Source organism: Tetrahymena thermophila (genome assembly GCF_000189635.1).
Source record: "Tetrahymena thermophila SB210 genomic scaffold scf_8254444, whole genome shotgun sequence".
NCBI classification, from domain to species: Eukaryota; Ciliophora; class Oligohymenophorea; order Hymenostomatida; family Tetrahymenidae; genus Tetrahymena; species Tetrahymena thermophila.
Genome location: NW_002476224.1, coordinates 1 through 13,814, shown reverse-complemented (window position 1 = coordinate 13,814; position 13,814 = coordinate 1). Strand labels below are relative to the sequence as shown.

The 13,814-nt window shown below is 23.0% G+C and overlaps 4 protein-coding genes across 4 annotated transcripts; 3 read left to right on the top strand and 1 right to left on the bottom strand. All coding sequences in view use genetic code 6, as the record gives it.

Moving 5' to 3' along the window:
* Nucleotides 1–441: 441 nt before the first annotated feature.
* TTHERM_00584520 (transmembrane protein, putative) lies at nucleotides 442–2,618 on the top strand (the record flags this gene model as incomplete). The annotated part of the gene is made up of 2 exons (XM_001032559.2): nucleotides 442–1,313; nucleotides 1,676–2,618. The coding sequence occupies 2 exons, from the start codon at nucleotides 442–444 to the stop codon at nucleotides 2,616–2,618; spliced, it is 1,815 nt and encodes a 604-aa protein (XP_001032559.2).
* A 798-nt stretch (nucleotides 2,619–3,416) lies between these two features.
* TTHERM_00584510 (hypothetical protein) lies at nucleotides 3,417–9,674 on the top strand (the record flags this gene model as incomplete). Its single annotated transcript, XM_001032558.1, has 9 exons — nucleotides 3,417–4,827; nucleotides 4,877–5,244; nucleotides 5,295–5,609; nucleotides 5,662–5,966; nucleotides 6,025–6,683; nucleotides 6,911–7,235; nucleotides 7,290–7,438; nucleotides 7,491–8,710; nucleotides 8,790–9,674. The coding sequence occupies 9 exons, from the start codon at nucleotides 3,417–3,419 to the stop codon at nucleotides 9,672–9,674; spliced, it is 5,637 nt and encodes a 1,878-aa protein (XP_001032558.1).
* An 821-nt stretch (nucleotides 9,675–10,495) lies between these two features.
* On the bottom strand, nucleotides 10,496–11,021 carry TTHERM_00584500 (YCII-like protein; the record flags this gene model as incomplete). Its single annotated transcript, XM_001032557.4, has 3 exons — nucleotides 10,496–10,603; nucleotides 10,660–10,808; nucleotides 10,871–11,021. 3 exons carry the CDS (start codon nucleotides 11,019–11,021, stop codon nucleotides 10,496–10,498), a joined length of 408 nt encoding a protein of 135 aa, XP_001032557.3.
* Nucleotides 11,022–11,469: 448 nt separating this feature from the next.
* TTHERM_00584490 (hypothetical protein) lies at nucleotides 11,470–13,337 on the top strand (the record flags this gene model as incomplete). Its single annotated transcript, XM_001032556.2, has 3 exons — nucleotides 11,470–11,869; nucleotides 11,925–12,019; nucleotides 12,096–13,337. The coding sequence occupies 3 exons, from the start codon at nucleotides 11,470–11,472 to the stop codon at nucleotides 13,335–13,337; spliced, it is 1,737 nt and encodes a 578-aa protein (XP_001032556.2).
* Between the last annotated feature and the right edge of the window lie 477 nt (nucleotides 13,338–13,814).

Sequence of the window (13,814 nt, the reverse complement as noted above, 5' to 3'; positions counted from 1 at the left end):
ATAACAAAAGTAAGTTGTAAATGAAAATTCTTTAAAAATAAGAAAGAAACTTTCAAAAAAATTAAATTGTAGAAAAATAAAATAAAAAAAATAAAAAAAAATAATAGAGAACATAATACTTTTAAAAAATAATAATTCTTTTTAATAAAAAAATAAAAATATTAACTTTTAAAAATATTTTTCAGGCAAAGAATGTCTAAACAAATCTTTTTGCTGATTAAATAGAATTTAAATGGTAAAAATATTATATCTAAAGCAAAAAAAAATACAATAAAACAAAATATTTAAATTTTTTAATGATTCTAAATTTGTGAAATAGCAAAATTGTTTGTGAAAGTTTAAAATATTTTTTTTTCTAACAAAGTTTGTTTGAAGTAAATTATATTAGAAAATAAACACCAACTTAATTGTAAATAAATATCAGTTTATAATTAAAGATTAATGTATTTGCAGAAAAATAATAATATTTTGTTTTAATCTAAAAATTAATTATCAAATTGTTTGATAAATATCAATCAATTAGTAATTATTTTCATTTATTTATTCAAAGTATTGTTAGTTAGGTTTAATATTTTAGATAAATTAATAATGGAGAATCAAAATAAATATATATAAATAGAGAGTTCAAAAAAGCAAAAGGAGTTTCCATTAGAAAATAATGGAAATTTTTAAAATATCTTAAAACTACTTACAGAATAAAGATCTAAAATAGATGAAATGTTAGTAAAAACAAGAAACTATCAAGTGAGTCGATAAAGAATTTCTAGAACAGGAGGAAAAGAACCTGAGCCAGTAGAAGATGTCAATTTTTTGGAAGATATTAGTATGTATTAAAATGGGGCTTCATAGACAGTTGAAGAGTTAAGAAAGAAAATAGATACTCTGAAGAAAAGGCACAAATCAGAAATGAATGGGCACAATATAGAAAACACTCAATAATAAAATTAAATAATAAAGAAAAAAAATGTTCAAACACCTGCCTACAAGCATTCCAACTCAAATTATATATCTCCTTAAAAGGGAAGACCTGGTAATACGATTGAAAGTAGTAAATAATAGTTAAATAACTATCAAAAAGATCACGAATAAAATCATCCTTTATCAAGTAAAAATTAGTAATCAAACAATAACAACAGTCTTACAAAATTTAATGAAGGCTCTAATTTAGAGGTAACGGAAATAAACAATTTTCAACCTTATATAAAAGAATAAAGATCAACAAGCATCCCTGCCTCTTAAAATCCTAACTAGTATGCAAATTAATAACATCAAAGCCAAACTCCTGAACAATTTTCTCTACCTCCTATTTAACAGTAATTATTAAATTCTTTTTGATTATATGAATAAGAGCTTACTGCTTTATTCATCATTCAATCTCACTCTTTTATTAAATATAAAAATAAATAAATGCTTCATTAACCACAAAATTAAATATTTTCAAATACTTCTTTTTAAGTATCAATAACCAATCATATTTTTAAATCGTTGATTACAAATCAATCAATAAGCAAATGGATGCTTTGTTTTATTTTAATCGTATCTAATAAATGATATTTTTTTGGTTTAGTAGTTTGACAAGTATTTTATGATCTGTTTAGATAGATTTTTGCTTTGATAAATATTACTAAAACAGTTTTAAAAATAAAATTAATCAAATTTATTCAATGTTTAATAGGAATTTGAATCAATCAGTAGATATTCCTAGGAGAAATCATAGAAGCTCTTCTAGTTAGTACAAAAAGTATGGAAGTACTTTTAACAAAGATGCTCTAAATAAAAGTGATTTAGGTATTTAGCAATATACTGAAGATGAAGACATATATAATAGCACTGCTCCAAATGAACATCACAATATTTATATTCCCACAAGTATTTAAAATACAAGAGGTACAAGATTAAATACTTATTAAAGAAATGGTCCATCTGGTATGAAAATAGATAATTATGAGTAACGATATAAATAAAATATGAAAAGTAAATAAATAAGGAAAATTTACTTGTAAAATCCTGTTCCTCATAATAAAGCTTAATATTTTAATTATAATTCTAATATTTCACCAGAAAAAAGAGAGTTTAGAGAGACATTCTTAAATGATATGAATAAAAATATTTTCTAAAACAATGTAAATAGTTAAAATAAGCCCAAAAAGAAAAAGAAAGGCTTAAATACCTAGAAAAAAGCATCTAAAATCTCAATACTTGATTAAGATATTTTTAACTTACATAAAAATAACTAATCGATTCCTTCTCTTGATATAAACCCAACCGAGTTCACATATTTTAATAATAATTCTCAGGTTATATTAAACACAAGTTACGATTAGCAAATTCCAGGAAATCTACCTTAGGGAATAAATTGCATGAATTATTATAATGATTTTGAATAACTTATAAAAAGATAAAGCATGGAAACTCTTAGCATTCTTGAGTATGTTTTTGAAACTTCTAAAAGCAAATCTAAACCAGAATTGTTGGAGAAGCTATCAGAATTTAAATAAAATTTTACTTTACATGCTGAAAAATAGGATAAATAAATAAGAGAAATAAAAAAGAAATATCATCATTTTAGAAAGTTTGACTTGCCTAAAGATTTTGATTTAGGAAATTAAACAATATGATCAAATAAATATATAAAATTTATCATCTTTTAGCTTTATTAATTTATATAATATTCATTTAGTCAATAATTTATTCTTTATTAATTAGCTCTCTCTATTTGTAAATAAAATATAAGTTTTAATATAAAATGCTTTTGTATTAAATTATTTTTTGTAAATGTTTATTAAAATTAATGAATATTTTAACAAAATGATGTATTGATTGTAAAACTACTTCTGAAAGGAGATAATCCCCTCAGAAAAAAATGTTTAATTAAAGTAGCTAATCAATCAAAAAATAAAATTTAAGAAACTTAAAATTTTTTACAGAATTTAGTTATTTATTTTCATTCAAATGATTGGTAAAATTAATTTTTAATCTAACAAAGATTAATTAAATTTGAAAATTAAATTAAAAATAGAGATTTTAGCAACAAATTTTTTAAATAATTGAGAGAATCTTATTTTGTTTGTTTGTTTGTTTATTTTATATAATTTATTTAATAGATCGACCAGCCAGTTTAATAAAATTTGTAATTATTTATTTATATTATACAAAATTTCATTACAAATGCATTAAATAAATACCATTTCAAAGCAATAAGATTTATAAATTTTGAATTAGTGAAGAAAATAAGCAAGCAAAAAATTATACCAAACAAATAATTTAAACAAATAAATAAATATAACTCAAATCAAGCTTTAAAAAGATATAATAAAATAACAACTAGATATATTTGATTGTCCATTAATAGGTCAAGAAGAACATAGCCAAATCTAAGACAATAAAAGTTTATAGCTTCAGAAATATTTTAGTAAATGAGATCAAGTAGTGGATTCAATAGAACTTCATATTCTCCTCCTAGAGTTTATGCGCCTACATAAATACCAGTTCAATAGTAATATGTTTCTAGATTACCTCCCTAGACTAGTTCATATACCCGCTCATAAGTAAGTTATCCTGGTATTATTGGAGGAACTTAATATTTACATCCATAAGCTGGGTTGTCAAGTATACCTTCATCTAGACCTCTTGGATCTTCAGTTTTGACAGTTCCTACACCTATTTCCTATAATAATTTTATAGATTAGCGTCCTGTTTCAATCTAAACTGGATCTTATTCACCTCCAAGAGTTATATAAGCACCGACTATAGCTACTTCGACAGTTGCCAATTAATTACCCGCTTAACTTTAAACTTCTTATAAATAAGTAAACCCATTAGATGGTTCTTACTATAATACTAATGTATTTGAATAATCTTAAATTTAAAAAACAATGAATACTACACAGATTGTTCGCAAATTTAACAATACAAGTACACATGTAGCAGCATAAAATTCAGATCAAATTAATGAAATTCAATTAGATAGAATCAAAGTTTATAAAAAAGCTAATGTTGAAAAATTTTTTGGAAGAGATGTTACAATAGATTGCAACTATGAGCCCTATAAGCTCTTTTCTACAAAGGAGCTTAGAGGCTTTTTAGTTAATGGATTTTAAGAATTTGAATAAAATTTGAAAAAATTAGAATAGCGTTTTTCAGGATTAGAATCTAGCTTTTATCATTTACTGCATAAAGGAGATACACCTAAGGATATATTTGATAGATTCTTAGTTACTTTAGATAAAAGAGTAGAAAAATTCTTTGAATCTTTTGATGAATCTGTAATTTAGGGAAGAGGATTAGCTGCAGACTATTTTGATACAAGTGTTTTGAGAAATGATTACGAGTTTTGGAATTTTAGATCAGTTGTTAAGTAAGGTGTTATTGAAATTTCAAATAAATTGAATGATTTATTTGTTTCCAGAGAAAACTCAACTTATTATGATGCTTAAATAATACGTTGTATTGAAACTATTATTAAATTATATTCTTTCTTAAAAAGTGATTTAAATACTATTCTCAACAAATCAATTCTTAAATGTGGTAAAATCCTTGAAGCATGCACTTATTTCTATGAAAATGGAGAAGGAGTAAAAACAATAAATTTTGCTGATTATATTTAGTTAGACGTTGCATCCCTCATTTCTTAATATTCGGATGAATTTGATAGGACTTATCCTGTCCTTTTAAATAAAAAGTAAATTGTTACAGAGAAGTTCCATGATATTCTCAAAGACAAGTCTACCTAAAACTAGTTTGACTTAAAACAACTAGTAAGAAGTGTATTTTAAAGAGAAAGAAGAAAACTCTATAGAACCATTTACAATTCTATTGTCAATAATGGTAAAACAAATTAATCTATTTTTATATAAATCTAAAATTAAATAACTAGGTAAGAATGAGTTAGAATTGAGTGAAGAAATGCTTTCATTAAATAAAACTATTACTGATAAGATGAATAAAATTAAAAGCAAATATTTAACTATTAAAAATGATCCTCTTTTTATGGAAGTATTGACAGGCAGAATGAATATTGAATATCTCAAAAACTCCCCTACTCTCTTTGAAGAAAACTCTTAGACTGTTTTACTTTTAGAAAAATTCATGGTCAACACATAATAGTTCTACGAAGATATCAAAGATGCCCTTTCAGATATTATTTACTATAAATAAAAAGAATAAGATATTAATAAAGATATCCTTTAAGGTATTTTAAGTAAGGCTGTCTATGATCTCAATTAATAAGAAAAGATCATATAAGTAAGATAATTAAACTACTGTAATCAAATTATTTAACTTTAATTTAATAGGATAAAGGAGATATGAGTGAACTTATCCTTTACTAATTCTAAGTTTTGGAGAAATCACTCTCTTCTGATCATAACAGATAAAATGTCGATACAAATCTCGAAAGCACGTTAATGAAATAATTGAAAAATAACTAAACTAATTATCATTTACATAATGTTGCTGCTGACTTGGCTCGCTAGGAAAAATAGAGAGAAGAATAAAGAAAAGCCATGAAAGATAATCAATTTTAAAAAACAAAAGAATTCTCATCACAAATAGCTAACTTAATGACAAAACCGATGATAGACAAAGAGAGAAATATGTACCCTGTTAAGGTAATATTAATAGCAAAATTGCTACTTGATATTTAATATATATTTTAAAAAGGATAATAACTATGATTAATATGATGATGATGACAGAAATTACGATTAGTCTTCATCTCTAAAAGGTTTAGCAGATAAACTACTTTAAACCATTAAGTAAAAAAGAGAAGAAGAACTTGAAAAAGAAAGAAAGCTAAAAGAAGAATAGGAGGAAATTCGTTACATGAAAGAGCAATAATACAAAGAAGAGAGGGAGAGAATGTAATTAGAAAAACAAAGAATGGTGGAAAGCACCTCTAAAAAATTCCAAGAGAGAAGAGAATAAGAGCAAGCAGAGTTTTAATAAAGAATTCAGATGAGATAATTGTAAATTTTATAAACTAAATTAAAAATTAGTTAAAATTTGAACTTTATACTTAAAAAGAGATGAAAAGGAAAGAAGAGAAAGAGAGTTAGATAGATAAAGAGAAGAAGATTATAAAAAATAAAGATAAAATGAAGAAAAATAAAAGCAAAGAGAAGAAGAAGAAAGACAACGTAAAGCTAAAGATGAAGAATTAAAATAAAGAAAGCTTTAAGATGAAGAAAATAGAAGATAAAGAGATGAAGAGCTTAAAAGACAAAAAGATCTAGAATTAAAAAAATAAAGAGAAGAAGATGAAAGAAAATAGCAACTTGAGTAAGAAAGAAAATTATAGTAATAGGCTGAACAAGAAAAAAGAAAGTAAGCTGAATTAGAAAAAAGAAAAAAAGCTGAAGAGGAAGAAAATAAAAGAATTGAAGAGCAGAAAAAAAGGGATTAGTAAAAAAAAATCGAATAAGAAGAATTAAAAAAAAAATAGGAATAAGAAGAATAAAAGAGAAAAGAGGAATAGAGAATTAAAGATGAATAATTTAGAATCTAATAGGAAGAGCTTAAAAAAAAAAAGGAGTAAGAGGAATAAAAGAGGAAGGAAGAATAGAGAATTAGAGATGAGTAACTTAGAGTATAGTAAGAAGAATAAAAAAAGAGGTTAGAAGAAGAGTAAAGAAAAAAGATTTAATAACAGCAAGAAGAAGAAATGAGAAAGAAAAAAATTTAAGGTAATATATTTTCATTAATAAAAATTTATATAATAATCATTAAACTACCAACATCATAATCTCCTCTAAATACAAATTTTAATTTAATTTACATTATATTAATTTTTTGAATTTTTATTATTATATGTTTCATAAAATTTAGTTAATAGCTTTAATATCTATTATATAAATTAAACAGCTTATTTAAATAAATATTTTTAATATTAAATATTATAACAAATTAACAGAGGAATTAGAACTTAAAAAAAAAGAAGAGGAAGAATAACGTAAAAAATAACAAGAGTTAGATCGTTTAAAAAAAGAAGAGGAAGAAAGAATTAAAAAAATAGAGGAATAAAAAAAAAAAGAATAAATGGAGTAAGATCGTCTAAAAAAAGAAGAGGAAGAAAGAAAGAAAAAGTTAGAAGAACAAAAACGTAAAGAATAAATGGAGCAAGAACGCTTAAAAAAAGAAGAAGAAGATAGACTTAAAAAGGCTAAATATGAAGAAGAAGAAAAGGAGAGAAAGAGAATTTTAGAAGAAAAATAAAAGGAAGAATAGAATAAAAAGGAGTAAATAAATAAATGTTTATACAAAGATAGCAATTAAATTTTATATTTTAATAGTTAAAAAGGTAGTGGTTTTAATTATGATGATATAGGTGGTTCAGAGGAGTCTGGAAGCTAATATAAAGATGAATTCGATATTGATGACTATGATGAGATTTTAGGAAAAGATAATTCTAAAAATAAAAAAGCAAACGAGACATCAAAAAGTATTTTAGATTTCAAAATGTTATTATTTAAATAATATTTGTTTTTTAACAGACACTAAAGGATTTGACCAAGATGATTTATATGAAGAAATAGCTGAAGACAGTGATAATTTTAATGATTTTACTGGTAAATTAAATAAACCTGCTACAGCGACAGCTGGTGCTATAAATGTAAATAATAACGTTAAAAAACCTGAACCAATATAGTCAAAAGTGAAAAATGATAAATATGATGATTTTGAAGATTTAGATGACAACTTTGATGATTTTGACGATGATGATTTAGAAGATAAAAAAAAAACAGAATAACCTCCTGCTAAAACAAATTTGCCTAGTCTTTCAAACAATACTAAAAAGGCTGAAGATTCCAAGAGAAGCAATATCTAAAATAGCTATGAAGATGACTTTGAAGAATTTGATGATTTTTCAGATAAGAAAAAAAAAGATGATTAGAAACCTGCTTAATAAGTCTAAGAATAAAAGAAATCAGATAAAAAGTCAGATATTGATTATTTCGAAGACATTGAAGAAGACATAGATGTTTTAATGGGTGATACTTCTAATAATAAGAATGATAAATCAGGTAATAATATATCTAAAACCAACCCAACTACTACCGCTACAACAGCTAAGCAAACTACCTAACAACCTGCACAAGATAAAAATAAAAAGCAAAGTAACTTTGATTATGATTTAGATTTTGATGATGAAGATGATGATTAACAAGGTGATCTTGAAAAAGATTTCAAGCAAGATATTGAAAAATAACCTCAAAAAAATAACCCTCCTCCTCAAAAATCTAAAGAAAATGAGTATGACTATGATTTTGACGATGAAGATGAAGAACATTAACAGGACCAAAATCCTGGCTAAATGACTCAAGAATAAATGGAATAAATAATGTAAGCTGAATAAGAAAGAGAGTTGTAAAACATGGAACTTACATATGACTTGATTTAGAAGACAAATGAATATGTTAAAAAGACACGTTTTGGCAGATCTCACAAGGCTAATCTATCAAATTATAATAGCTACGATTATGTTATTCGTCTTTATGAAGAATATATTTAAAATTTATAAGTTTTCCTCTTTGATTATCCTGAAAGTATGAAGCTACTTGATCTTTACGAAGCTTATATTAATTAACAAAATGAGTTCGAATAGCTAGTTGAAGAATATGGTGATGAAATACAAAAAATATATTACGAAAATACTAAAATGACTGGCTTTGCCCCAACTACTAAACTCTATTTCCCTCTTGAAGCTAACTCGGTAAATAAAAATTCAATTATCCTTAAATTTATTTTAATAAAATAATTTTTTATCATTAAAACAATAATTTTTAATTTAGATCGGATTTTAACTTATAGAAGTTAATTTAATGAACTAAACTGTATCTTATTTTTATATGGTTGATGAAAATGAGGAATAGCTAATTTAACAACTAAATGAATTCCATAGATTCTTCACTTTTACATTAGGACTAGATGAATTTTAAGCCTCTCCTGTCAAAGTTGAAGATAGTACTTTGAAGATTTTATAAATATATGAGTAAGAGCATTATTTATAATATATGTGTATGCTCTTCCCACTTGTATATGAATTTATGTCTGATATTGCTGAGATAAAAATAGATCAGAACACAATTGATAGAATATTCTATATCCAACTCAGTTTAGAGCTTTTCTACACAGAATTAGAAACAAATGAAGAATAAGTCACTGAAAAATTCAATTCACTTCTTGATCAATATTGTAATCATAAAGAATTTGCAGTAAACATTTAAGATTATTAAGAATTACAAAGTGAAACTTTAGAATAAATACTTAATGAGATGAATCAGTTTAAAGAATAAGTTCTTTAATCTGAAGAGCAAAAGTATGGTTTAGTAATGTTCTCAATATCTACTGGAGAAATTCCTTTCTGCTTCTATTTTTATGTTACTAAATCAGCTGATGAAAAAGTACCTCATGAAATTGGTTTATTCTGCTTAACAATGTCAGACTAAATTAATAACATGATGGTTGAATAATTTGATTAATTATAAGAAGAAAACGTGGTATTTAGACCACATGTTGATTCCTCTAGACATAATGGACTTTATGACTACAGGGAATTTACAATTGCTACTTGGGCTCATTTGATTGAGAAGAAGAATTTCTCACCATTCATAGCACTCAATATAATAAACTTTTCAATGATTCCTTATTACATAACTTATAAAGGGTTAGATTGAAATTATAAAGGAAAAAAAATCAAAAGTTTTATCTAAAATAAAATCAAAAATATATAAATAATGTTAATAATTTTAAATTACTCAATTTTTTGTTAAAGTATATTTATTTTTTAATATAACTATTTGTAAAGTTATTATTTAACTTAGAAATAATTTTTACTCAAATTTAATAAATTAATAATCTTATAATTAATTAATACAAATTTTCAAAGATAAATAAAGATAAATAAGATAGGATAAGTTGTTGATAATTTTTTTATTAAAATATTTTTTTATAAAAATTAATAATTATATATTAAATAAATAAATAAAAATAAAAAATATTTAATCCCTGCAATAATTTTAACTTAATTAATAACTAGAAATAATAAATAAATCTTTAAATTTATAAAAATCATGTTGTAGCCAATAGAATATTGATTTTGGAATTAATAATTTTATTTTTAATAAATTTAATATCTATTTTATACATAATTTTTGAGTGTTTTAATTGATTTTGAATTATTTTAAAAATAATGAAGAAAAGTTAATTATATTTGTTGTTATTATTATAATTAATACATTTATTAGCAAAGATATTATTTATATTGAATCAATAGTTTGAAAAAGAAATTTCTATTTCACATATAATTAAAAGAATAAATTATAATTATTTTTATTGGATTTTATACTATCTATCTAAAAACGCAAATAGAAGCTAAATAATATTTGAAATACAAGGAATTTTCTATTTCTCATCTTAGATTAATTTTATTTTATAAATCTATGTACAGTAGAACTACTCCATTTTTATTTATTAGGGTATTTAATTTCGCATTTTTTCATTTATAACCAAAAATTTTTGAAATTTCCTATAATTCATCTTTTGTTTTTCTTTCTATTTCTGTGATTTTGTAATTTTCAACCAATCCTTGCTTTACATATACATCCTTTTGTTCAATAAAGTAAATTATGTTTTTTATGATAAAGGCAATTTTTTTATTACATTTTTCACAAAATTTTCTACTACTTGTTATTCATCGCAATTGAAAATTATTGTAGCGCCATCCAAAGGAAAATATGATCCTCCTACTATTTAGTTTCCTTTTTCTTCCATCTTTTAAACCCACTTATCATGATCTTATCTATATGGTACTTATAATAAAAGATGATTTTTGAAATTGATAAAAAGAAAATAGCTTTAACAATCAAATTACTCCTCTTATAATATGTGTCTTAAACATATTTATACTCTACTATAAAATATTTTTGTCTTTCTTTAATTGAAGAAATATTTTATGAAAGTTTGCTAAATAAAGAAAATGTCTATTTTGTAGTAGCTTGCTTTAAAAAATTGATTGAAATCATTTTAGATTTTTTTTAAAGAATAAAAAAAATTTAGGTATTATTATTAATTTTAACAAGTATTATTTTTTGATTAAAAAAAGTTTGTCAATATTTTAACTAATTTGTCATATCTTATTTTACTAAATAAAAACAAAATAATTTAACCAAATATTGGACTGGATTCTCATTCATTAAAAAGATTTATTATTATTTTATATAGTTAGTTATTTGATTAAAATGAAAACACTATATTTTTCAATTTAAACTATTTTGAATTCATGATATTAACATCAAAATTTAACTATCAACCAAACAATTAATTTATTTTTTTTTTCTATTTACTACCTTATTAATTTAAAACAATTAAAAATAAACAATCAATTTTAAATTTTTTACTAAATAAAAACTTGAATCTATTTTTTAAGTACAAATACAAATATTATATAATTCATATTGAAAATTAAAAAATATGAATAAAAAAGCAATTAACTATGATAATAATTAAAGATGGGAGGCTAAAAAAGCTGAACGATTAAAAAAACCATATAAATAAACATAAAAATCTAGATAAAGATCAGCTGAGATGGCAGAAAAATATAGTTAAAATCCTAAAAAATTAATATTAGGATTAGCAAGAGTGAAGCACAGTAAAAGTCCTGATTAAGATTTAGAAAATAAGCCAGGATGGAATGATAGAACTGTAGTGTAGCGTGATTAATACAAAGAAAAACTTGAGTCCAGATTTATAAGAAGTGATTATGGTAAAGAGAATCCTCCTAAAAAACATAAAAGTGAAAGTTCATAAAAATTAAAATTGATTCATTAGAGCCAGCAATAATTATAAAAACTAAAGGAAGTTGTTAATACAGGTATATTTAATATTAGAACTCTTTTTAAATTTTCTAATTCTATCATTTTTATTAGAAAATATGGTGAAAGGTGCTGAAATTTCAAAGAAAAGCTAATTGGAAATATAAAACTTAAAAGCTTAAATGGATAAAGATTCTAAAAATTTTTAAGTATTTATTTATTTATTTGCTTAAAATAATAAATTAATTAATTATTCAAATTCAAAATAAATATTTTTTATAATAGGAATATAATCAGTATTTAGATGAAAAGTATTAAAAGCTAGAGGAGTAGAAAAATTTAAACAAATTTTTACAAGAGTAGGTTAAAATTATTAGAACACATAAAAAAGACTTAAGTAAGGCTTAAGCTTTGTAGGGTAATAATAAATCAAGATCCCTTTCATAACATTCATAAGAAAGAAATAATAAATCTCTTTCGAAAGAACGCTAAGCTATATCATCTGAAACTTGGAGCTAAAAGCTAACAGATATGAAAAATAAGGCAGAGAATAATTAGTAAAAGCTATAATTTAGAAATAATTTCTTTTAATAAGAAGATTTAGAGCTTTAAGAATAAGATAAAAGTGGTTTAGATTTATATCCAAGGAGAGAAAATAATTATGATAATAGAATACTTCATTCTAGAAACCGTTCTTAAGAATCTTATTCAAATATTAGTAGACCTTAAAGGAGAAATTTTGTAGATCATTCACAAGAATCTGATCACTATGATAAACTATTAGAAATTAATTAATAAGAAGCATGGAGATAGTATGAAATACATGAGTCAATAAAATAAATGAAAAGAGAAAAGTTAGTTGATAAATAAAATTACAATGCTGTTGAAAAGGCTTTAAGTAATCTAGATGAAAGAATTGAGCCAATTAAAATATAATCTGAATAATAAAAGAGAAATGCTGTCTTCAGCGGCAATTTAATAGGAAGGGCTACTACTAAATTAATAAAAGTGCATCATTAAAAAATAATAGAATTATTAATAGATGATTTACTTTTAGAAATGGTTGGTATTTTAACAGTTGAGGAATCTAAAAACCAAAATCATTCAGAAAAAATAACTCGTGAATGCTTAGTAAATGACTACTTAGAAGAATTTAGAGAAATGGCTTATGAATAATGTGAAATTGTAGATAGAATGAAAGAATAAAAAACTACAAAACAAGAATTTTTGAATTTGAGGCATACTACTCCTCATGAATACAAAGCTTTTATTGCTAATCCTACAATTATTTAGTTTGAAAATATCTAAGTTGAACTAAGTCTTGGTGTAATTGTAAATGTCCTTGAAAAAAGAAGCGAATTTTTAAGAAAAACCTAAAAATTAGATCATTATACAAAGAAAAATATGAATGCTTTTGCTTCCATTACTGAAAAATTATTAGATGATATTTTACTAGATTTAGCTAAAGAATTAGATGAAACTAACTCACAATATGCTGAATTAATGTTTTAACACGAATTTAAATGATACGCTTTAATTATATTTATTAAATTTATTTTCAAATTTTATATTTCTTTTTTATTTTTAAATTAGTTTTTTTCAAAATGTTTATATAATATAATTATAAATGATTTTACTTTAATTAATCTATTATTAAAACAGAAAAATTAAAAAGTAAAATTTTGATAAAATCTCATCGAAATAAATATTTTGAAAAAGATAAATTAATTTATTTAAAAATTGCTAGAAATTTAATTAATATTATCCAATTTCAAATTGAAAAAGTTAAATTATTTTAAAAATGTATTGTAAAACATTAATTGAATAATTATATATTAATTATTACCCAAAATATTTACTTAGTAATTTTGAAAGTATGATTAAATTTATTAAAATACGAATTCTGTTTTTGAGTATATTTAATATATATTAAAAATTTATTTATAAAATTTAGTTCTAATTAATTTTAAAAATAAGGGGTTGGGGTTGGGGTTGGGGTTGGGG